The sequence below is a fragment of the Mustela erminea genome, chromosome 7 (genome assembly GCF_009829155.1).
Source record: "Mustela erminea isolate mMusErm1 chromosome 7, mMusErm1.Pri, whole genome shotgun sequence".
NCBI classification, from domain to species: domain Eukaryota; kingdom Metazoa; phylum Chordata; class Mammalia; order Carnivora; family Mustelidae; genus Mustela; species Mustela erminea.
In genome coordinates this window covers 59,096,808-59,122,886 of record NC_045620.1, presented here as the reverse complement: position 1 = coordinate 59,122,886, position 26,079 = coordinate 59,096,808, and the positions used below count along the sequence as shown (strand labels likewise).

At 40.7% G+C, this 26,079-nt stretch overlaps 2 protein-coding genes across 7 annotated transcripts in view; both read left to right on the top strand.

The window, feature by feature from the left end:
• IL1R1 (interleukin 1 receptor type 1) overlaps positions 1-15,585 on the top strand; it is a 79,435-nt gene extending 63,850 nt beyond the window's left edge. For 4 of the 5 annotated variants that reach the window (XM_032351729.1, XM_032351728.1, XM_032351730.1 and 1 more), the window contains 6 exons: positions 769-834; positions 5,519-5,636; positions 7,352-7,503; positions 9,917-10,060; positions 10,812-10,979; positions 12,327-15,585. In XM_032351729.1, the coding sequence (XP_032207620.1) occupies positions 769-834; positions 5,519-5,636; positions 7,352-7,503; positions 9,917-10,060; positions 10,812-10,979; positions 12,327-12,745 (1,067 nt within the window). In that variant the 3' untranslated portion in view covers positions 12,746-15,585. Of the gene's footprint in view, positions 1-768; positions 835-5,518; positions 5,637-6,998; positions 7,282-7,351; positions 7,504-9,916; positions 10,061-10,811; positions 10,980-12,326 lie in introns of those variants that run through there. The other variant, XM_032351732.1, reaches the window with a different exon arrangement.
• A 7,813-nt stretch (positions 15,586-23,398) lies between these two features.
• IL1RL2 (interleukin 1 receptor like 2) overlaps positions 23,399-26,079 on the top strand; it is a 42,442-nt gene continuing 39,761 nt past the window's right edge. For both annotated transcript variants that reach the window (XR_004287676.1, XM_032351725.1), the window contains exon 1: positions 23,399-23,462. The gene's annotated coding sequence lies outside the window, so the exon portion shown is untranslated. The remainder of the gene's footprint in view (positions 23,463-26,079) is intronic.

Here is a 26,079-nt window from a genome sequence, read left to right as displayed (position 1 = left end):
ATCCCTTTTATAGAAATAATGTACTTCAGAGAAGATGTCATATTTTGTTTGTATAGAACAGACTCAAAAATATCAATTGAGCATCTACTATATACCAGGCACTGTTCTAGGTATACATTAGGGAACAAAAGAGACAAGATCCTGCCCTAATGGAGGCTATTATTATTATTATTATTATTATTATTATTTTACTGTGGTGGAATACTGGGCATTTCAGTTCATAGTTTCTCAGGCTTGGCCACAGATGGACCTTTGAAGTCAATCTTCTTGGAAATAAAACACAGACGAATTTCTGGAGCTCCTTGATATTCTGCTGCCCTTTTAAATAAATTCTGCCAAATCACCTGGCATTGCACTCTTGGGTCATGACTGCAATTACTAAAGAGAAGCAGGTTTAGCGCGGGTGGTCTCTCCGGTTCATGCATCATCCACGGAAGTCCCTCTACATAGCTACTTGCTGTTTCTGATTTGCTTCGCGAGAGGCACTTGTCTGGAGTCCCTGTGATGTGTGTGTTTGTAGCACCAAACTCAATGGGTTGCGCAGGGCCCAGGCTTACCAGCAGGCATTGTACTTAGCCGTGACATCCACATTGGCCTCTTTCCTTCATCTCTTGTCTTCTGTCTCCTGCCATCTACGCTTTGGGCACATGGGGGCATATCTGGCCCGCCACCACATGGTATGTCTTTGTACATTTTGCTAACTGTTGTCATCAGTTGAGATTCTGATCTGTAAGAGACTAAGAAGCCCTGTGGATGTTTGTCTTTCAGAAGAATACAAGCCTCTGAGGCCTGTAATTGTGAGTCCAGCTAACGAGACGGTGGAAGTAGGGCTGGGTAAGTGGGTTCCAATCACCCTATACTGAAATCATTATTTTGAACTCAAGATAAACTCTACCTTTGCTACACATCACCAAAACTGTTTACTGAGTAGATCTGTAATTAGTGGGAAAATAAAAACAAAGTATGTCTTTAAATGTTTCTTTCGGTTTCCTGCCTCTCCTAGCAGAAATCTACTCACATCTGATTTGCCCGCCCTCACTTTCCTGTGGATGTTTATTACCCATGAAAACATCAGCCAAAGGCTAAGTTCAACAGGACTAGAAATGAGAAATGTAATTTATCTGACTGGCATGGGATGGATTTCTTAAGATCAGAACTAAGCTTTTAGACTGAAGGGTAGGATATCAGACCAAAAAGGAAAAGTATTTTTCTAGAATGACCACCAAGTCAGTGAAATGTTTTTATTTCAAGAGCAAAGACATAATCCTATAAGCATCCAGACCTACTTTATACAATCCAGTAACCACTAGCCTTATGTGGCTATGTACATATAACTTTAAATCAAGTAAATTAATTAATTTAGTTCAATTAAAAATTAGTCCTTCAGTCACATTAGCCATATTTCAAGGGCTTAATAGCCATATGTGTCCAGTGATTACCATATTAGCACAAATATAGAACATTTTTCCCATCACCGAATGTTCTCTTGAAAACCACTTGTCCAAACATAAAAACAGATTTTGGTATCAGAGGATCAAAAGCCAGGCTGGCATGCAAAGTTCTTTTCTGTAAAAGTCACTGCATGAAGACAGTGAATGGCTGTATGGAGATTAGAAGGTAAACATTTGTGACCACAGAGATCACAAGTAGACAGAGAGGCAGGCGGAGGGGGCAGTGCGGGGGAAGCAGGCCCCCTGCCGAGCAGAGAGCCCAATGCAGGGCTCCATCCGGATCATGACCCGAGCCGAAGGCAGAGGCTTTTACCCACTGAATCAACCAGGTTCCCCCCTTCTTAGTTTTAATGCCACAGATCTATTGTATATCTGTTGCTCTACCACGGCACTTTGCCAGGCCACAAACCATTGCAATATCTAGGATTTTCTTGCCCTCTCCCCACGAACCACTTTTTGCCCTGTTGGCCATAGCTTCTGTTTAGAATTCGTGTTCTAGAGGCATACCTTTTAGGCTTCTGAAGTTCAGGTGGCATTGATCTCCAAATCTAAAAAATAGCTTTATGTTAGGAAATATTTATTTTAATATACCCCGTTGACCAGATGCACACGTCACCCTGTCATATGATGAAGGGTGTCAAACAAGCTTATGCTAAGGTTCAGTACCAATAAAATGACTTAGAAAAATAGAACTGGGGGATATTTCCTTAACTTAATAAATAACACTGATTCAAACTAATAGTCCCTAATATTCTTCATGGAGAATGACACTAGTGTGAGACGTTCTACAGGCATAGACCCTCCAAGCAAAGATGCCCAAATAACCATCATTGCTTTACATATTCTAGAAGTGCCCTGTTGATACCATCATACATAAAAGAACCAAGGCATACTTACTGTAATGGAGAAAAGGACTTTATTATTTTCAGATCATATAATGTGTGTATTACTTTCAAGAGAGTTACCGGGGAGAGGTTAGAATTAATATATTATTAATTGGCCAGATACAAAATTAATATTCAAGGTGTAGCGGTGGTGTGCTATGGGGAAGAGATGGATTTGTAAGTCCCCGAGCGAGGTCCTGCCTCCCTGAGACCACTACTGTGGGGAGGAGAGTCTGGGTGAAGCCGTCATCACTGTGTTTGACCAGGAGGCAAAACCTTTAACTGGGGACTTGAGGGATGAGAAGGAAAGAGTGTACATTAAACTCAGTCACCGGACATGGTGGCAGTGAGATTCACTTTGAAGTGACAATGGTGGACGACATATCTCAGGAAACTCAAAGAATCCTACTGTCAAAGACCGGATGTTCCCGTGAATTCACTCAGGTTTTTCTTTGAATGTCAGAGGATTGCTGATAATGAGTCCAGGGGAGCTGGGAAGGGGGGAAAGATGTGATTGAAGTTTATCAGGAACAAGCAGGGAGTTCATACCACAGTGTAGATATTATTTTTATTGTTTTCTTCTTTCCCCTCAATCCTCTTTTAGTTTCAAAAATAATTCTTTTGTCATGTGGTGTTCAAGATGGAATTGAAGACTGGCCCCTTACCTCCTTAAGGCATCTGGTGGTGTGAATTCTGGTGTCCACTAGTCATTATCGTTTGTTTTCCTGGCGCTGAGTTTTGGTGATGAAACCTCAGTTCCTGTCGCCCTCTCCTTTTTACAAATTACACATGTGCACAGAGGGGCCACCCTTTTCCAGGACTGTGTGTCTTCAGGCTTGTGGTAAATAACTCGCTGATGCTAGTGTTCATAATGGCTTTCTGACTGGCCCTGAAATTCTGGCTCATGATTACTTCCCTTCTGGACGTGTGGCTTTCAGTAGGAGACGAAAGTTTCTCAGAGAACTGAACTGTGGAAAAATGGTCTTCCCTTAACTTAAAGCTGCTTTTAAAATTTGAGGGTCGGCCTCAAAGAACAGGAATACTGGGCTGAAGTTGAGGGGTTGTAGAGATGGTGAAGATAGGGACTAACTCCAAAGAAGATAAACCATTTTAAGATTAAAGAAAGATCTTGTCATAAGACTCCCTGAAAACTCGTGATTTTCATAAGTAGTTAATAAAATTTTTAATGCAGAAGTGTATGCAACAGAGCACTGCTCTTTTTATTTTATTTGTACTTTTTGGCCTAGGTATAGGGGTTTTAAATGGACATTGTCTATACTAACTTTATTAAAATAAAAGTATTTGTAGAAGCAAACAAGTGACTAAAATTGATATTCTAAAATGGTAAACGTGTTTGGCAATAACCAGCTAGAGAACATAATGGGCAAAGAGATCCCATTTGCAACAAGTCATAGAGCTGTTTATAGAATTCTTAGCAAAATCTTTAAAAAATATATAGGATTTATAGGAGAGAACAAAACTGCACAAATTCTGACCTCTCAGGAAAATTGAGATTTAAAGCTTACATATCGACAAAGAGTGGGAGTGATCTTATTTCCAATGGGGAGAAAATTTGTTCTTAGTGGAAAAAAAATCTAAAGCGATATACTGTGTCTGTGGTATTAAAAATTCACGGGGAGGGAAGCAGTTAGGATAAAAATGTCTTAAAAGGCTCCAAAGGGGAACAGTAATGAAAACAATCTTGAGAAACACCAAATTAAGGAAAACTGTAATAGAAATGATGCTAACATTTACCCTAACACTGCAGTAATTAAGATTTGTGGTACCACTGGCATCAGTATACACATTCAAATCAAGAAAGTCTCAAATAAATAATTTATTTTCTAATAAAAGTGGCATTACAAATTGTTATTCAATAAGTGGTTCTGGAAATGATCAGTCAGCTATTTGGACAAAAGCCTTAGGTTAAATCTCTCCCTCATACCATACCCAATTATATTCTAGATAGAGTAAAGAACTAAAACAATCAAAACAATGAAAACATTATATATACCTCAATGAAAATGTACATAGATATTTTCCTGATTTTAGAAAAAATTGTGAGAACGGATAAAACAGAAATTTGACCAAGTAAAAGATAAAAATATCTGTACTCAAAGAATTTCCATAAACAAAAATAGAAGGAAAGCAGTGAACTCTGAACAGTATTTGGAATAGTTTTCATGCATGATAAAGAGTTAATATCATGGCTATTATAAAGAGCTCCCACACAACAGTGAGGTTTATATGAGACTCAATTAAGTAATGGCATAACAAGCAGTTCTTTTTGGTTTTTTTTTAAGATTTTATTTATTTATTTCACAGAGAGAGAGATCACAAGTAGACAGAGAAGCAGGCAGAGAGAGGGAAGCAGGCTCCCTGTTGAGTAGAGAGCCCGATATGGGACTCGATCCCAGGACCCTGAGATCATGACCTGAGCTGAAGGCAGTGGCTTAACCCACTGAGCCACCCAGGCGCCCATAACAAGCAGTTCTTAAAGGCAAATGAATACTAAACTTATAAATGACACGTTCATTCACCCTGATTTCAAGCAATGCTGTTGAAAATTTAAATGGAATTTTTTTTCTCTTGTTGGTAAATGACCAAAAGTATTTGGAATCTGGGGACTAAGGGGATAAAAAGCACTCACTTATACTGCTGGAAAAAGTGATCTTAAATATAGTGTCACTTGGGTCGGGGGGCTGGCTTTTTAAATCTGTACTTCCAGATTCAAAGTAGTGCTTCAGTATATGTACAATATTGATGTGAAAGAATAATCATTAGAATATTAATCCTAATAGTGAAAAAATTAGGAACAAATTGTGTTTAGCAATAGGAAAAGCATCAATCATAATGTATTTGTATTATGGAATAGTAAACGGCCTTGAAACAGACTATTTTGGAAGGCTGATCTCATGAGCAGGAATTGCCAGGATACAATATTTGCAAATGGTAGACCATAACACTCCATTTTTTAAAAATTGCATGTGTACACAGAGAAGATGAGGAATGAGAGGCATGAAGTTACTAATCACAGTTATCTCCAAGTGGTGGGTTTAAGGGCAATTTTTCTTTTTCTTTGTACTTTTCTATAATTTCAAATCTTTATTCAATGGCCATTTATTAATCTAGATAGATCAGATAAACATCAGTTGCTAAGATTAAAACTACATTGCTTTGCAGGATCCAAGCTACAATTAATCTGCAATGTCAGTGGCCAGTTTAGTGACTCTGTCTTCTGGAAGTGGAATGGGTCAGCAATTGACGATGACGACTCAGTGCTGGCAGAGGAATATGTGCTGTAAGTATGCTAAAATATGTAACAGAGAAGTTTTGGTATTAAATTTCATGTCGTGAAATGTATACAACCTTGATGGTTTAGTTGGATAGCAATAGTTAGTTGATGGGCCCTTGATGCTTTGCTGTCCCTGTTGAGTTTTGCTGAGCTAAACAGGACTTATAAGATCTTCTACACTTCAGGTAAAAGTACATGTCATTGTGGTGCAAATAACAGACCACTTGGAAGGCTTTCTCTTGAATTTGGATAAATATGTTATAACATTCCAATGAAGCAACTTTCCTGAATTACCCTTCATGTTGTTCTGGGGTTTTTTTCTTTATTTTTAATGGTGTTACGTTAGTCACCATACAATACATCATTAGTTTTTGATGTAGTGTTCCATGATTCATTGTTTGCATATAGCACCCAGTGCTCCATGCAATCCATGCCCTCTTTAATACCCGTCACCGGACTAGCCCATCCCCTCACCCCCTCTCCATTCTAAAACCCTCCGTTTGTTTCCCTGGTGTCCATAGTCTCTCGTGGTTTGTCTCCCACTCCGGTTTCTCCCCCTTCATTTTTCCCTTCTCCTAATGTCCTCCATGTTATTCCTTATGTTCCACAAGTAAGTGAAACCATATGATCACTGACCTTCCCTGCTTGACTCACTCAGCATAATCCTCTCCAGTCCCATCCATGTTGACGCAAAAGTTGGGTATTCATCCTTTCGGATGGCTGAGTAATAGTCCCTTGTGTATATGGACCACATCTTCTTTATCCATTCGTCTGTTGAAGGGCATCTCAGCTCTTTCCATAGTCTGGTTATTGTGGACATTGCTTCTATGAACACTGGGGTGCATATGGCCCTTCTTTTCACTACACCTTTATCTTTGGGGGTAAATACCCAGTAGTGCAATTGCCAGGTCATAGGGTAGTTCTATTTTTAGTTTTTTAAAAAATATTTTATTTATTTATTTGACAGAGATCACAAGTAGGCAGAGAGGCAGGCAGAGAGAGAGAGAGGAGGAAGCAGGCTCCCTGCTGAGCAGATAGCCTGATGTGGAGCTCAATCCCAGGACCCTGGGACCATGACTAGAGCCACCGGCAAAGACCTTTAACCCACTGAGCCACCTAGGCACCCCTATTTTTAATTTTTTGAGGAAATTCCATGCTGTTTTCCAAAGTGGCTGCACCAATTTGCATTCCCACCAACAGTGTAAGAGGGTTCCCCTTTCTCCACATCCTCTCCAACATTTGTTGTTTCTTGCCTTGTCGAGTTTGTATTCTGGTTTTTTACAAAGTTTAGGAAGGACTCGTTAAGTGAGACCAAGAATCAGGGGCTCCACATCTCAAGTCTCTAGTGGCTTTCTGTTTCCTCTCTAGGGATCAACTCCCGACTCCTTAGCATTCTCCTTGGTCATCTGCTCCAGGCTCCTCGTCTCATGCATTCTTCTCTGTGCCCTCATGGTGACTAGAATGCACATCCATCTTTTTCTTCTTGGAAGCTGGTAATTTTACTTTGATCTCTGCTTCTAAGTCTTTTACAGACAGTGGTCTTTGCGCTATAAAATCTCAGATCAGTATTGCTAACAGCCTGATGATTATTATTCCTGTGCATAGGGCTGGTGATAATTTCTGCTGCAATTCATGTGTTGAATAAAGAGATAAACCATGTATATGTGTCTCCGTTATAGTTTTCCCTAAACAACTTCATTTATTCTCTCTCTTTTGAACAGAGTGAAAAATCCTTCAGAAAGGGGAAAGGATACAGTCATCACCATTCTTAATATTTCAGAAGTGGAAAGTAGGTTTTATCTATATCCATTTACTTGTATAGCCAAGAATACAGATGGCCTAAGTTCAGCATATATCCAATTAATACATCCAGGTAAACAACAGAATATTTGAAATGCAGTTTTGGTTTACTGTTGTAAGAGTCTATGACCTTGAGGTTTGCAGTGCTGTTTCCTCTGCCTGGAATGCTTTTGGAGTCCTCTTAACCTGGCAAACTTCTATTCTTTCACTTGTCAGCTGTACCATTTCTTCTCCTAGAAGCTTTCTGTCCTCTTGCCTGCCCTTAACAAGCTCTCTGACCAAACAGACAAGGTTAGTGCCTCTGTTATATACTTTCAGAGAACCCTATGCCCCTGTCACAGTATCTGTCATACTTAGTTTATTGATTTAAATTCTGTAATGGTGCTGACCAGTTATCGTAATAGTCATTCTATTTCCAGAGCTAGTAGTGACTAAAATCTGGCATATCGTAGGTATTTAATGAACATTTTAAGTAAATGACAGCATAATAGACAGGGGAAGCCTAAATATCCACTTTCCAGAGAGGATGTCAGAAGTTACTGGGTTTTTTTCAATTATATAATCAAACACAATATTAAAAATATTTGTGAAATATTTTGATTATTTGTAGTTGGATTAAATATAGGGTATTTATGAATATGTACATGGGAGAAAATTTAAAAACCTATAGACAAACTATTAGAATTAGAAATGAATTTAACAAGATCACTAGTGCCTCTCTACATGTAAACACATATATGTACATACATACAGTATTTCTATGTAGTCAATAAATACTAACAACAAATAGAAATTAAACTTAAAATATTAAATTTATAATAGTATCAAAAATTATCAAATACTTAGGATGAATCTGACAAATGCTATTTATTTATTTATTTTTATTTTTATTTTTTTTAAAGATTTTTTATTTATTTATTTGACAGAGAGAGATGACAAGCAGGCAGAGAGGCAGGCAGAGAGGGAGAGGAGGAAGTAGGCTCCCGGCTGAGTAGAGAGCCCGATGCGGGGCTCGATCCTAGGACCATGGGATTGTGACCTGAGCCGAAGGCAGCGGCTTAACCCACTGAGCCACCCAGGCGCCTCTGACAAATGCTATTTAAAACCTCTGTGATACAAACTAAAAAAAGTCATTGAGATAAATTAGAAAAGACCTAAATAGGTAGAAGGATATACAATGTTCATGGATTGAAAGACTTTGTATTATAAAGATATCAGTTCTCTCCAAATGAATCTATAGATTCAAAAAAAATTCCAATCAAAATTCCAACAGTATTTGTGCAAGTTTGGGTATGTGTTTATGTGGGTGTGTTGTTGTGGGCAGGTTTATTTTTAAAGTCATATGGAACTGTTAAGGGGCAAGAATAATCAAGGTGGTATTGAATAAAAATAGCAAATCTGGAAGATTTACACTACAGGTATCATGATTTTGTGTGAAACTACCATAATTAAGACTATTAGTGTGAACTATCCATTGGGCCAATTGGATATTGGTCTGAAAAATGGTATATATCTTGATTCCTATTTCATATTTAAATCATCTGCAGATGGATCAAAGACCAGATTGGGAAATTAAAATAATAGAGCTTTTAGACTCTCTCTTCTGGATGCCTACATGAGCCCTGACATTTAGAAGGCACTTTTTTCATCTTTCTTCTCTACACCATACCCCCTTACTTTCCTTCACCTTGCTACTCTGCCTCTCCTCCACTGTAATCATTGGAGGGAATGAAGCTAGAAGAATGTGGAAGAGTGACACATTCTGTTTGGCATTCCTAAGCCCCTTCTTTCCTTTCCCCTAGACTTCAGCTTTCCTCACCTGATTCTTATAGCTCCAGAAACTTCTGTAGGGTTTTGAGTGACTTTGACTTGTTTTACTCTGAAGTGCTCTATCCTATGCGCTTTGGCACTTTTTCTGTGTTATCGTATATAGTGGACCCTTGACTAACATGGGAGTCAGGAGCACCAGCACTTCTATCCCAGTCAAAAATTCGAGTATAACTTCGAGTCCCCAAAACTTTACTGCTGATAGCTTGCTCTTGACCCAATAAACAGTTAATATATATTTTGTATGTTATGTATATTATATACTGTGTTCTTACTATACGGTAAGCTAGAAAAAAGAAAATGTTATTAAGAAATCATAATTTATAGTAACTGTATTGTAAAAAAAAAAAAAGTAACTGTATTGTAAAAAAGACCCATGCATTTCAAACCTGTACTGTTCAAGGGTCAACTGCATTGTAAAATTTAGGTGGAAGTTTAATACAGTGCACCTCAGTTTTATAAAGTATCAATTCTAGATGGCTTTGTACATTAGTATGTTTTATTAAGTGATAATAATGAATACGTTAATATTATCTGGGATTTGGGATGGCAGAACAGTCCCCAAAATGGTTTCTCTGAGATGATAATATTTAATTTAGTATGTCCAAATTTTTAATTCTTTTGGTTCTAATATCTTTTTTTCCTCTTCTCTGCTATAGTGCCTGATTTCAGGAAGCACACGATTGGTGTATTTGTCATGTTAACAGTAATAATTACATGCTCTGTTTTCATCTACAAAATCTTCAAGGTTGACATTGTGCTTTGGTACCGGGATTCTTGCTATGTTTTTCTCCCCCAAAAAGGTATGATTTTGTATTCTGGGCAACTTTTCCTTGTTGGAGAGAGGGGGTAGTTAAGAGATAACAGAAGATAAATGAGAAACTTTTTACTTAAATTTTAAAATGAAAAGTGGCATATACAAGCAAGCATAGTAGTTACTCTTATACTTCATTATTGTTTGGGGACTGAACAGGCTGAATAGCATTGCTTTGCAAGTTCCTGCTTTCGTGTTCCTCACAGAGGGATAAACAGACATTTCAGAGCATTTGTTTGCTGGTCCAGTTTAGTAATGTTGAGGGTTGGCCTCTTGCTGGGTAGGACATAGATGTCCCCACGATCTGCCTTCAGAGGAAAGAAACGATGATTTTCATGCATCAGGGAAGCTCTCGCTTTCTCTTTTGTTTAAACCTTGCAAAAAAAAAAATTAATACTACGATACTACATAAAAGGAAGAATGGATAGAATTCAAGGCTAAGACACAGGAAAGAAGATAAGACCAGGTTGCTAAGGATAGTTCCCCGGCCAAGAGGAAAAGAATCTCTGCCCATGAGGAGGCCATTCAGTAATAAAGAATACATTCAGAGTGAGACACAATAAAAGAGACTTGTAGGAGAGTACCACTTTAAAAAGTTACTGTATTTTTGGTACAGCTGCTTCATTCATACGCTCACACACACACAAATTCATAATTCATTCTGAACTGCATGTTGGGAAGACTGATGTTACCAATTCTTTCCTTTTTTGGATCTAAATATTTCATATTTTCTCCTCTAGCTTCAGATGGAAAGATCTATGATGCTTACATACTATATCCAAAGACTCTTGGGGAAGGGTCCACCTGTCCCTCGGATATTTTTGTGTTTAAAGTCTTGCCTGAGGTCTTAGAAGAACAGTATGGATATAAACTGTTCATTTATGGAAGGGATGCATATGTTGGGGAAGGTGAGTGTGTCGTGGAAAAGAGTAAAAGTCTTCGTTGTAAAAATAATCAAGAAATTAAAAATCGAGCTTTCCTATGACCCTGCAATTGCACTCCTGGGTATTTACCCCAAAGTTACAGATGTAGTGAAAAGAAGGGCCATCTGTACCCCAATGTTTATAGCAGCAATGGCCATGGTCACCAAACTGTGGAAAGAAAAAGATGCCCTTCAGTAGACTAATGGATAAGGAAGATGTGGTCCATATACACTATGGAGTATTATGCCTCTTTCAGAAAGGATGAATACCCAACTTTTGTAGCAACATGGATGGGACTGGAAGAGATTATGCTGAGTGAAATAAGTCAAGCAGAGAGAGTGAATTATCACATGGTTTCACGTATTTGTGGAGCATAACAAATATCACGGAGGACAAGGGGAGACAGAGAGGAGAAGGGAGTTGGGGGAAATTGGAAGGGGAGGTGAGCCATGAGAAACTATGGACTCTGAAAAACAACCTGAGGGTTTTGAAGGGGTGGGGGTGGGGTGGGAGGTTGGGGGAGCCTGGTGGTGGGTATTATGGAGAGCATGTATTGCATGGAGCACTGGGTGTGGTGCAAAAACAATGAATACTGTTACGCTGAAAAGAAATTTTAAATAATAATAATAATAATTGCTAAAGTTAGGTTTCATCTTTCTAGAAGGACCACGGTGTAGGTACACAGATTTGGCCTTTTTAAGAACCTCCTTGGTGGTGTGTGATGGCGATTTTCGCATCTATTAAATGCAAAATACTTACTTTTCTCATATTTTGCTGGTAGAGTAATTAACCAAGTTTATTTAGTTTTGGAAAACTTCACAACTAGTTAGATCCAATAGTTACTTTCCACCTGAGACAGCAACACAGGAGGGGAAGAAATCAAATGGTTTAAGGTTTTAATATTTCTACCAGAAATAGATTGAGTCCTAAATGAAATATTCAGGTTTGTGGGTCAGGTTTTGAGCTGGTCTATAAAATCAGAAACTTCTTTCATCTTAATTAAGATGAGAAAAAAGAGGGGGCATCTGGGTGGCTAAGTTGGTTAAGCAGCTGCCTTCAGCTCAGGTCATGATCCCAGGGTCCTTGGATAGAGTCCCAAAGAGGCTCCCTGCTTAACGGGGGGTCTACTTCTCCCTCTGCCCTTCCCATGCTCATGCTCTCTCTTTCTTTCTCATATAAGTAAATCTTAAAAAAAAAAAAAAAAAGGATGGGATAAAAGAGCATTAGAAGACAAAAGGGATGGGGTGGGAAAAACCTTGTGGGGTTTTGGTTTGGGAGAGAATGATTATTAATTGAAATTTTACTCACTCTTACTGTGCTTCATGTTTTTAGACATTGTTGACGTCACTAATGAAAACATAAGGAAAAGCAGAAGACTGATTGTCATTTTGGTCCCAGAAGCAACAGGATTGGGTTGCCTGGGGAATTCATCTGAAGAGCAGATAGCCATGTACAATGCTTTTGTTCAGGATGGAATTAAAGTTGTCCTGCTCGAACTGGAGAAAATCCAAGACTATGAAAAAATGCCAGAAACCATTAAATTCATCAGGCAGAAACATGGGGCTATACGCTGGTCAGGGGACTTTAGAGAGGGGTCATGGTCTGCAAAGACAAGGTTCTGGAAGAACGTCAGATACAATATGCCAGTCCAGCCGCAGCCCCCTTCATCCAAACCCCAGTTTCTCTCCTGGGCCACAAGGCCAGACTCTAAGAAAACACTGCAGAAGGAGGTGCAGGTGCCTCTCGGGTAGCAGGGGAGAAGCTTGGCCCAGAGTTCCTTGGGTGACTCCCGTCTTCAGGCATTGTAGGCTGGGCTGTGCCCCCACTGACTGTACAGTCATAAAATGCACCTGTGGTGTCCCTTATCCCTGAGGTCATCTGGAATCAAATCGTTAAGGGAACAGAATGTGGTGGTGATAGCAGGTCAGCCCAATTCAGAACTGAGGGCTTGGAAATCCTTTTAGAAAGCAACAGATGCCCTGCCTGAGTGTTTGGACTGCTAACAGGCACCAGGACCGCAAATGAGAGGGAAGAACTAGCAGGAAATATTTAGCATCTATAAACAGTTTTATGAAGTTGTCTACAGTCCAAGGGTGGGGCCGTGGCCCAGTCTGGGTACTGCCTGGTTCCTTGCCCCCGCCCCCCCCACTGGCTTTCCTTGGCAAAATGAGACTGGTATTTCACAGATGAGGGTAGGAGAACTTTCCACTTGCTTCGCACTTTTCCATATGCATCGACAGCCAGCTCTCCTTTTCCAAAGACCGCATTTCATTTTACAGACCTTTATAACTCTCATTTCAGTGAAAAGAGGGATTCTTCAGGATTGCATGTTTTTGAAATAACCTTAGCTTTGTGCTGGAGAGAGAGACTGTAAAGCAGGAATTGCAGAGACCTGATCCAGCTCTGCATGCTTCCCTCGCTGGAATGACCATTCTGTGCTACCCTCCTCTTCTGCCTTCCACTGGACTCATCGCTTTGGAAGGACAGCTTCCAAGTCACTTCCTCCTCCTCTCTGCCACACTCCAGGCCCACAGATTGATTAGGTGTCCTGCATGAAGTGCTGCTCTACTAAAAGCTCTCCTGCTCTTACTAAAAGCCCTCTGCGGGGCTCCTCCTGGTTGAGGAGCCAACGCCCTATTTCCCCGGTCTGTCTGCATGGCTGTTCCCGTCACCGTCCTGCTGTGTGAATTCCCAAGTCAGCCTTGTGTGCCTTCATGCCCACCACTCCTGCTCCCTCCATATCTGCTTCTCCTCCTGTCTCCTCTGACCAGAATGCCTTCTCGAATTTTCTCCAGCGGACCAAAGTTTTATGAAATTTGAAATTTACTCCAGCTCTCTTTCTTTAAGAGATTTCCCCAGGAAACTGCCCTAGGACACCAGCTCTCTCCTCTGAGTCTGGTAGCACTTAGTCTGTTGGCTGTCACTTTATGAGAAGGCATTCTGTCTCCAGCCGGAAACTCTGCTCTTGGCTCGGGAGGCTGTGGGTGTGTCTCTCCTCGCCTGGGTGCCTTCCAAGTAATTTGCCTACTTGACGTAGATTTGGGTAGGGCTTTCTTATTGAAAAATGCCCACAGATGATCAGATTTAAGTTTCATAATCATCCTAATGTTATGGAGAGAGCAAGTGACCTATTTTTTTAAAAAAATACATTCTTAGTGCTGTCGGACCTAGGGCTCACAACGGTGTTGCTGGCTTTGAGTGTAGTGGCGTCTTGAACACTTGACTTCGGGTCAGTAAATGTCCCTTTCAGTCCTACCCCTAGCTCTTTTGTGAGAAGAAATGATTGTTTTCCAGGATGGTGGCTGAGTCTAGGAAGGCTTGCATTTAAGAAACCAAATTCTAAACTTCTGAGTGTTGGAATTGATGAAAATTCTGGTTAGGTTTTCTGAAAACTATTTCTGCTTTCATATATTCTTTCCTGAAAGGTAAATATTTCTTAGTGAATTAAAAGTGAAAGCAAGTTAGATTTTTGGTATAGGAAACTATTTTTTAGAACTTGATGGTACTCCTTAGAGAAACCCCTGAAAACTGAAAAGCCAGTTCACATGCCACTTGCCCCATTTTAAAGGTTGATGGACATGGACAGGCCTTCTGTTTTTTTTATTTTTAATGTTCATTGTTACAATTGAACGCAAACTGGCGCAATGTATCCCCGTCCCCCACAGTGGTCAGAGCTAGACAGAAACAGAGCTGAATGCTCTGCCTCTTCACTTTCCCCCTGCTTTCTCTTGGATCTGAGCTGGCAGCCTCGAGTAATAGCACGGTTTTGGAACTGCTGTTTCCAAAAAAATAGCCTTATTTTTATTTGGCAGCACACACAGGGCTGGGGTTTGGGGCTGTCCTTCCAAAAGGCCTATCAGCTACTTAAAACCTAGGTTGCTGATGATTTTTAGTCTGTCATCTATAAAATACACTTGCGTGTGTTGCACCAAGGAAGCCAATTCTGAAACCTAGACTTAGCAGCAAAGTTGGGGAGAAAAATAAGGAGCAGGGAGACCGACCAAGAATTACCAGTGGCATTGCACCTGGAGTTCAGGGAAGGACAAGAATCAAGGGATGTGCCTGGGACCAGGAGGAGCCCTGACAGGAAAGCGCATGTCACCATGTCACTCCCATTTCCCAGGGGAGGATTCCGGAGGAAGGAGCGACACTCTTAGTACTCTGGGAACTTCCTTTGTTTTATTGTTTTCCCCCAAAACCTCTTCTAGGCTCTTCCTTTCAGGCCTTCCTCATTAATTAGATTTTACTGCATTATCTGATGGTGGTAAGCCTAAGTGTTTGAAGGGAAGTTTGCCAAGAAAGCCTTTCGCCAGTAGTGAAAACTGGCTTAGCAGAATTTGTATTTTCCTTCTCCTACCGCCTCTTTGTGTATTTGTGATAAAAGTTATTGAGCCATTTTTTCCAGTGGTATTTTTGATAAATTATATTTTTACTGGTTAATAATGAAGGGTTTTTAGAAATGTCTTTATACGATGATGAGCAGATACCAAGTATTTTTATACAGTAAAACACCTGATTCATGTACAGCATGTATCACTGGTCAATGGATTGAATTTATTTTCCAATAAAATTGGCAAAACCTGGTATTGAATATTCTCATGAAAATCTGTTTCTGCATGGCCATGTCCTGGGCTTACTGGGCCACACTCCCAGGTCTGATGTAGGGAGGGGACCCCTGGTGCCTGGGGAATTTGGAGGCCATTAGCCAGCCACTGAGCCCCGAATCCCATCTGTAGCTTCAGGGGCAGTCTACCTGTCTGCTTGCTTCTAAAATGGATTAATTATTTGCTGTTTACTAGTTCAAAAAAGTTAAGGGCAGCATTTGTATGGACTTTTTTACATTTTACAAAAAGTTTCTGTTGTTTTTCTCCTTTGACACTGGAAGTGAACGAAATCAGCCAACATGGTGTCCACAGCGCAAGCTCACAAATGCTCAGGAACTCTAGGGATCAGAGAGAGCCCTGGCCCGTCAGTGCTGCTCTGTTCTCATCTCCCAGCTCTTCTCACAAGCAGGTGGCTCTGGCAGCACCCAGGGAGCACGCCCGAGGGAGGCAGGTCAGCCCCGAGTCTGAAGGCCCACCCTAAATTCTGCCTCCTCCTCGGTGTGCAAATGTGGACAAACTATCGGAGCCCCAGTTTCCTCACCTATAAAATGTATAATATCTCCTTCATAGAGCTGTATAAGGATTAGAAGGATGAGGTATCTTCTGACAGGCACTGTGCCTGACATGCAGCAGGTCCTCAGTAAATGGAAGCTTGGTTAGTAGCAGTTCTATGAATAAACTTTGGTCATATTAGAATCCGCAAATAGAATGGAATTGCATAAGAGAATCTGCAAACCAGAAGTGGCAGCTGACACCGAGGGAAGTGGGAAGTCAAACCATTGGAAAAATAAAGTACAAATGCTCAGATGAAGCTGTGTGACACAGAGGCCAAGAGCCCTGCTCCCATCAACCCCCGAGTGACTGTGTCACCGAGGACTGAGGATCAGCATTACTGTGTCACCGAGGACCGGTGACTGATGCTCATTCACACTGGCCCTCTGCTGCCCAGGGACTTGAAGGGATATCTGGTTTCTAAAGAAAGGGATTTCACACATTCCTGGAGGATTTCTCAGTAAAAACGAAAAAATACAAGAACCTCTGAAAATTTGGGGATCAGCTATCCAGAAAACTTGCCTCTACAGAATTTCTTACCAGAAACATTCAGAGAGCTTTCCACCAGATTTTGGTTATTTTACCACTTAATATATTTTTTAACAAACAAACATGTCAATGCTAACAATCATCTTAAAAAAATAATTAAAAGTGGGTTTTTTTTTTTTTTGAATGAGGATTTTTCTTCTCTTTACCAAATAACTTCTTCAGAATACAGTTTGTTTTGCTTTGTTTTTTGTTTGTTTTTTGCTCTTTGGAAATGTTTCTTAGTCGGGATGTTCTCTGGTAGAAAAATTCCTGGTTATAAATTCCTGCACTGTCATAGTTTTGAATCGAGAGCAAAGCACTTTGTTGGTTTGTACCTCTGTTTTCTCATCTGTGAAATAGAACTTCCTGTGTTTGAAGGTTTTTATGCATGGAAAGCCTCTGTCCAGCATCTGAGAAAGAACCTCAAAATATATATATTTTTAATTTTGCCTTTTGATCAGATAAAGCAACAACAAAAAAATCCATTTATCCTGAATGTATCTTTTTCAGATTCTGGGGTTTTGGGTGTGGAGGGAGAGGAAGGTATATAATCTTTTTTTTTTTTTTTTTTTTTTTTTTTTAAGATTTTATTTATTAGAGAGAGAAAAAGCAGGGGGAGGGGCAGAGGGAGTAAGAAAAGCAGTCTCCCTGCTGAGCAGGGAAAAAAGCATATCATTTTGGAGTTAACTTCTAAAAATGATAATAGCTTGTATTTAATTCAGTTTTACCAAGTCAGGATCTGGCTTGTTATTTTTAATGTACACTTCATCCTGGAAAAATGCAGGTTTGAACTGCGCATCGTTCCAGGATCAATTGTAGCAGGTTTCCCAGATATTAATTGAGGGGCTTTTAAATATAGGTATCATGGAGTTATAAAGTCAGATTTCCTCATGCTAATTTGTCAGAAGAAAATCTTTTCATCACACATTTCAAGGTAGAATGTGTGAGTGTGGTGAGTTGGGCTTGACGTGAAAGCCACAGAGAGGGTAGCAGGTAGCAAGAGAATGTTCTGGAATTGGGATGGGGCTAGTTGTTCCTTTTTCACTGAGATAAGATGCACAAATGGATCACGGCAGTAACCAGAATTCATAAAATAGGAAAAATAGATCACACATAAAAAATGTACACGGGGAGATAGGTGAGAGGGATCTTCTTTTGCTGTATCAACATTTATTTTACAGCCAAAATATGATTGTGTGTGTGCGTGTGCACATATTTGTTTTAGGGAGAGGAAGAGTTACAGGAAACAGAGAACACTATGTAAAGTAGGTATTAACCAAAGAGGGCACGGATCTCATGCAGCACTGGGTGTGGTGCAAAAACAATGAATACTGTTACGCTGAAAAAAAATAACTAAATTAAAAAAAATAAAGTTGAGTATTAACCTATCAAAACAAAAAACATGTTCATCTTGACACATGTTGCTCAGGTCTTGGCTGATTAAAGCACACAGACCCTGTGTGTTCACCTTAAGCCAGCAAGAGGAGAAACATGGCCCCAGGTAGGAGGCTACCCCCAACATGAACCCAGCAGTCAGGAGAATTTGTAGCTGTGGTACAGTGGTACAGTGGAGCCTGTACCACTTGAATCTAGATGAACAGGATGTTGTTCTTGAGGCCTGTGCTGGGAATTGGAAGATGAATTGACTGAGAGTGAAAGTCCGTGAAAGTTGTTTTTCGCAGAACCTTTGACCTGGAAGTGATCCCAAGTGTCACTGGGATCCCTCTTCTGGATCAGGGACAAGCTGCACTGATACCATTCCATAGTGTTCCTTTCACTAAATATAGCCTAAGACTGGGACTCCTGGGACTTCTTTAGTATGCGGGGGTGGGGGCATTGCTTGAGGAACAGCACCCAAGGGAACCCACTTCTTTCACTCTGTGGTCAGTCAGTCCTGCCTGGTGGCGGCTGCTGTATCTCTCCTCAGGTATCTTACCTCAGTTGTCCTACTTAGCCTCAGACAGAGTCGAGCTTCTCGTCACCTTCACAGCCGTGCACGGTGGTTGTCTGCTTGAACGCTATTGTTAGAGGACGTCCCGTAATCCTGCTTTCTTTGGATTTCTTGTTTCCTAAAGCTGGACTCCATGTCCTCCCTCAAATTCCCAAACATAGGGGAAATATTTTTGCTCTCAAGTTTACTTTTGGATTGTTTTAAAAGTGCTGATTATCTGCCTCACATTATACCAGACACTGAGAACACTTCAAAATCAGAAAACACTTAAATCTAGCCAAAGAGAAAAGTGTGAAGAGATGGAACTTCAGGAAATGAATTTGTACCATAGAAGGTCTTAAATCCCTGACTGAAATATCTGCTCTTTATCATTCGGAGATGGTATAGGGGAGTTATCAGAGATTTTGGGTGGGAGGACATTCAAGAAATGTTGGCTGGTGGAACCTGATGATGCAGGAATTAGGGAGTAAAGGCTTAGGGAGGCTGTTAGCAAGCGGGGATAGGAATCCCTCTGCAAGTTGTTGGTATCAGAACCATTTTTTAAAAATGAATTGAAAAAAAAAACTTTTTGTATAATGAAAACAATATTGGTTTGAGAGAATGTAAAAATTTCTAAAATGTACAAGTAAGAAAAAAGTCATTTATAACCTTACAACTTAAAAATACTTAGGGACACCTGGGTGGCTCAGTCCGTTAGGCTCAGAGCATTAGTCATGGTCCTAGGGTCCTGGGATGGAGCCCCACATTGTGCTCCCTGCTCAACAAAGAGCCTGCTTCTCCCTCTGCCTGCTGCTCCCCCTGCTTGTGCTTTCACTCTGACAAATAAATATAATGTTTAAGAAAATAATTACTAACATTTTTTAAAATTTATTTATTTATTTGACAGAGATCACAACTAGGCAGAGAGGCAGGCAGAGAGGGAGGGAGAAGCAGGTTCCCCGCTGAGCAGAGAGCCCAATGCGGGACTCGATCCCAGGGCCCTGGGATCATGACCCGAGCGGAAGGCAGAGGCTTAACCCACTGAGACACCCAGGCACCCAATAATAACTAACATTTAAAAAAAAAGATTTTATGTATTTATTTGAGAGAGAGTATGAGAGAGGGAGAGAGTTAGTATGAGCAATGGGGTTGTGGGTGAGGGAGGCAGAGGGAGATGGAGAAGCAGACTCCCCGTTGAGCAGAGAGCTGGAGGCAGGACTCCATCCCAGACTCCGGGATCAAGACCTGAGCAGAAGTCAGATGCTTAACAGCCTGAGCCCTCCAGGTGCCCTTAATTACTAACATTTTATTGTTTTTTGACTGATACAACTGAGATCATTTAATATGTGCAGTTTAATTCCCTAACTTTTTTTAACTTAGTAAAAATATTTGCCCATGTTACTATTATTTGAGATGTGATCTGAGAGGAACAATTAAATCTATCAAATGGATGGTCCATAATTTAGCTTTTCTGCTTTGTTTGGACAGCTAGATTACTTCCAGTTTTTAGCCATTGGTTGTGAAAATGAAATAGTCAACCCTGCCTAAATATCTTTGCCCACTTCCTTCATTATTTGCTTTGCATAGATTCCTAGAATTGGTAGGCTAGAGGGCACTGGATCTTTTCAGATTCTTCACTAATTGAATTGCATAGATGCATTTGCTTTGCCTTCCCACAGGAAGTATGCGACACTGAAAATACTCATTTTAAATCTTCGTCAATTTGATAGGCAAAAATTTATCCTTTGTGATAAATATTTTTTTTGTAAATTAAACAATGAGGTCAAAAGTTTCACTTAGGGGGCCCCTGGGTGGCTCAGTGGATTAAGCCTCTGCCTTCAGCTCAGGTCATGATCCCAGGTCCTGGGATCAAGCCCCACATTGGGCTCTCTGCTCGGCAGGGAGCCTGCTTCTTCCTCTCTGCCTGCCTATCTGCCTACTTGTGATTTCTCTCTCTGTCAAATAAATAAAATGAAATCTTAAAAAAAAAAAAAAGTTTCACTTAGCATTGACATTTGGGGGGGTGACCCTTACCCCCAAATTCTTTAAAACTCTAAGCTAATCAGCAAGAGGACTAAGAATGTAGCCCAGATGTTCCAACTCCCAGATAAGTAATCTTTTTAACCAACCACTGTTAACAGATGACATTGATTAAGGATAAATGTAAGACCCTTCACTTACAATAAAAGAATGTGTAAGTATAGGTGCGGTAAGATGGCTTAGCAGCAACAAAAGTGAAAAAAAGTATTTATGATGTTCTCGTATAGTAATTCTAGAATGAATGAATGAATGAATGAGCAAGGTGGGGCAAGAACAAGCCAAAATGGCACCCAAGTCCAGTCAGACCATAGGTTATATCGACACAAGTCGAACATTTATAATTATAGTGATGGAAGTCCCATGTCCTCCATTTGTCAGAGGCCAGGACATAAGCCAGCAGCTGAGTGGCCTTGTGACTTGGTGGAGTCTCTGATGTCAGGTACTTGGTCTGGGGAAAAGGACCGTTGTAGGAACATCAGCAACATTAGATGTGTGGCAATGTGGAAGACGAGGTTCTTCTTTCTACGGACCCACAGGGTATAAAGATAATCCCTAAGTGGATGACATTTCTTCCTCCCATTCGGAAGGATTGGTTTGCTAGTAGGCCTGCAACTGGACTGGGCTGCCATGGAGAGAATGAATTCCTCCCAGTCTAAGCTAAGCAGGGATATGAAGAAATCCAAACAGCAGGTGCAAGATTAAACCAGGTGATATACAGCAGATGTCTCTAGTGGGAGGCAATGCCTGAGCCAGATCAGCTGGTGCTGGGCGGGTGTGGGGGAAGGCTGTTATGATTGTGTGTGTGTGTGTAACATAAAAGGCCTTAAATTGTGAGGATTTAGAAATCTTGATGATTGCACCATGCAATGCCCCTTGTATAGGAGGGGGCCTATTACTCTACCCAAGACAGAGCTAAACTGTAGTTCTATTCCAGTCCTGTGATTTTGTGATTTTCTGAATCAGACTGAAGGTAGACTGAAATTGAGAACAGAGAGACATTCAGGGGTATACCAAATGGGTCCTCATATGTTCATTTCCACCATCATTGACCTAGACCTAACCACATCACCTCTTTCTTGGTCTACTCTGTAGCCTCTTACCTGGGGCCATGTTTCTCCTCTTGCTACCCCACTCCTCATAACCAATTCTTCACACAGCATCCAGGGGAAATTTTCTTTGATTTTTTTAATCCAAGTATAACCTACATTTGGAGAAGAGAACATATAGGAACAGCTTCAAGAAGTGTTACAGACATAATTTATCCACACTGCCAGCATTTAAATTGAGAAAGGAAGATGCCCAACACTGGAACATTTCCATCATGTGCCCCCTCAAGACACATACAGCCCCTGCCCCAAGGGAAACCACCATTCTGACTATCAACAGCACAGATTAATTTTTCCTGGTTTTGAAATTAATGTAAGTGAAGTCAAGTAGCATGAGGTCTTATTTTATCTTGAAATGTGCCAATGCTCCCCTCCTTCAGAGATTTTATGCTAGCTGTCCCTACTAGAAGGAGAACTCTCTCCCCAGATAGCTACTTGGTGAGCTACTTGTCGTCAGTTCAGCTATGGGATCTCTTGCTTAGTGAAGCCTTTTCCAGCATGCTATCATTTCATCATATTTCCTACCCTTTATGATTATGTGAATACGTAAACCATCTCTTACTCAGTGACTCTCCCATATCTATTGTCCCCACACACACCAGCCACGGGACTACAAGCTCTGAGAGGATCTGTCTTCTCTACAGCTGTTTCCAGCACTCAAGAATGTCTTCCAGTGTGTGGCAGGGGCTGTGTGAGTGCTCAGCGTGTGAGCCCAGGAGCTAGCTGATCACTGAGCCTGGGGGAGAGGGCCGGCCCGGGACCTCAGGAAACCAAAGGCTGTTGCCCTGCAGCTTCGTCCGTCTCTGGAAGTTCATGTCATCTCAGCAACAACAGCCTGCCATAGCATTGCTACTGTAGATTTCAAGTCTCCCGGGGAGGACAAATGTAAGAACATAAGAACCTTAAAGGTATAAAGATCTGGGCAGAACCTCCACCCCCTCACCCTAGCCTAATCTGGGTTTCTGAGCATTTTCCTGTTACACGAGAACCTATTTCTGCTTCATTATCCCTGGAGAACTTTACGTGCAGGTTTGGTTCAGTGGGAAATCATTAGATATTTAACTAGAACACAGAAAAGCCACTGTCCGTTATGTAAAATGTACATTCATAGGTGAGACCTTCGCCACAAATCACCGCCCTAATACTCTTCCATATATGCAACACAGCCTTGTGTGAGCAACTAGATTGAGGGTAAAATTCAACCAACCTGAACTCAGCAATGCCTCCCTCGCCCAGAGACTGTTGTTTCACACCTGCTCTCAGGATGAGGCAATGAATCCTTGGAGGAATTCTTTCACTTGAGAAAACAATCACAACAACAAAACAAAACAATTGGAAAGAGTCCATTACCCATGGCTTGTGCCTAACAGCATAAAACTTCCAAAAATGTTCCCATTGCAAAAATGTCTGCAACTGGAAAAGACTGTGAGGAGGATGGGTCAGTGGGAGGATGAGAATAAACCGTATCCTCGCTCATCAAGTTTCTGTTGCTGTCAGACACTCTGCAAGGAGGTTTTCACAAATGACCTCTAATCATCCCTATTTTATAGATAAGGGGCACCTCTGGTGTTTGACTTCCCGGTCAGGAAGAGGGCAACGAGATACATTTGTGCTTCCCTTTGAAGGCAATCAACTACAGGAGGCACTAGAGGTAGGACTCAATGAGCTACCTGCAAACTGACAAGATGAAAAACTGACAAGCAACCAGGTGGGTAAAAGGGCGACACACACAAGCAATTCACAGAAAGACACATGCATGGATAATGAAGAGAGACAGAGGTGTCCCATCTTCCTAGGAATTAGAGAAATGTAAAATAAAGTCACAAGGTCACAAGATAGCTTCTACATCATTGGGCTAACAAAACTGGCAACAAGGCAAAGTCCTTCTGACATTACCAAATGAAAGGATGAAACTCCTATCCTCTAAAGGATGTTAATGTGGGGAAAATGGGGGATTTTTCTAATACAAAGATGCACCTACCCAAAGACACTGCAATTTTACTCTCTGGAGAACCTCTCAAAAATCCGCACAAAAGAACATTATAAAAATATTTACACAGCACTATTTTTTTTTTTTTTCACCTAGAGGAAGGGGGGAGGGGGAAGAGGTGGGGGCGGTGCATGAACAGGGAGAGGGAGAGAGAGGGAATCTCAAGCAGGTTCCCTGCTCAGTGCAGAGTCTGTCTTCGGGCTTCATCTCACAACCCTGAGATCATGACGTAAGCCAAAATCAAGAGTCTGACACTTAACGGACTGGCGCCTGACCACAACACCTGACCACTACACTATTTTTAAGAGCAAATATGAATTTGAAACAATGTCCAAAGGAGACAGATACATAAATCGCAGTACATTCATACAGTGGTAAGTCATACAGTAGTGACCTTGCATGAACCAGAACAACTCAAAATATTTACTTATCATACTTTATATTGCTTAAGGGACACATGCGTGCGCGCGCGCGCACACACACACACACACAAACACACACACACACCAGAATGGTAAGCACTAAATAGGATAATAGGGAGAGACACCTGTACAGGAAACTTGGTCATCGTGGTTTCTGAGGCTGGGTCTTAATCACATGACCTAGGACTTGTTTTGAATTACTTAGCTGTTAACTATTGCATGATGCCCATTTAAAAGGAAAATTTAAAATGTGAAAATCAGAGAAGAAGAATAAAGTGATTGAATTCAGGAAGTTCCTGCACAAAAACCAATTTTCTCAGGGCTGGAACAAAGCCAGCGTAGAAGCTCCATAAATAAATTGTTTGAATTTCTTCCTCCCCTTTTCTCATTAGTAAACAATGCTATCAGACTTCTCCAAACTTTTAAGGTAATTGAGAGTCTGCAGTAAATATTTTGGTTTTCTGTTGTTTTTAATTGTAAAGTTTATAATCCTGCCCACCCCCACATTACATGACCTCTGCCTTCAAAGCCATGTGCTTTGTTCTCCATGTATCAGGAAACATACTTGGCATAGAACCCATCCCTTGAAGTGTCAGTTTCTGGTCCAGAGCCTCACCTGCAAAGGGAAATACCAGAAATGTCCCATAAGAGGTGCTGCCAGGGGCTGGGTGACCCCCTCAAAACTTCATAAGATTTGGGGCAACTATACTGATTGGACTTGGCATTCATGCCTATACTCAAACTGTAAAAAGCAAGATGTGATCCACATTTGTTCATAAGGTAGAAACTGAAACAGATAATGAAAATTAAGAAAAATTTGGAAATAACTTCTAATACTGCTTGTAACAATAGTTCTATATGGGTATCAATTGACAGTTTCCATAGCAACACCTTTGTTTTGTTTTGGGGGAAGACACAAACCTGGCAAAATGTGCACGTGCAGAGGAACCTCATTTAATGCTGATGTTAGGAGAAATAAAGATCTCCTTTCATAACTTAACAAAGCGGTCCTCGGAGTGTGAGCCCAAAGGATGCCCCCAAGATCTGTGAAATCAAAATGATTTTCATGATAATATTCAGATCTTATTTGTCTTTTTAATTCTCATTCTCTCACCTGAGTATAGTGGACATTTTCAGAAGCTGCCTGGCAGGTTCTATCCTAAGAGATTTGATACAGAAAAAGGTCTGAGAGTTCAGCTGTCTTCTCTCAGGTTACACATCAAAGAGATTTGCAAACACTAAGTAGGGGTAGGGGATAGTATGTAGAACAATATAACTTTTCTCAATAATATTGTTTTGGTCTTGATGAAATCCCAATAGTTCATTTTTGCCCTTGCTTCTGTTGCCTTTGGCGATGTTCCTAGGAAGAAGTTGCTGCAGCTGAGGTTGAAGAGGTTTCAGCCTGTGTTCTCCTCAAGGATTTTGATGGATTCCTTTCTCACATTGGGGTCCTTCATTCATTTTGAGTCTATTTTTGTGTGTGGTATAAGGAAATGGTCCAATTTCATCTTTCTGCATGTGGCTGTCCAATTTTCCCAACACCATTTATTGAAGAGGCTGTCTTTTTTCCACTGGATATTCTTTCCTGCTTTGTCAAAGATTAGTTGACCATAGAGTTGAGGGTCTATTTCTGGGCTCTCTATTCTGTTCCATTGATCTATGTGTCTGTTTTTGTGCCAGTACCATACTGTCTTGATGATGACAGCTTTGTAATAGAGCTTGAAGTCTGGAATTGTGATGCCACCAACTTTGGCTTTCTTTTTCAATATTCCTTTGACTATTTGAGGTCTTTTCTGGTTCCATATAAATTTTAGGATTGTTTGTTCTATTTTTTTTTAAATGGATGGGATTTTGATAGGGATTGCATTAAATGTGTAGATTGCTTTAGGTAGAATAGACATTTTCACAATATT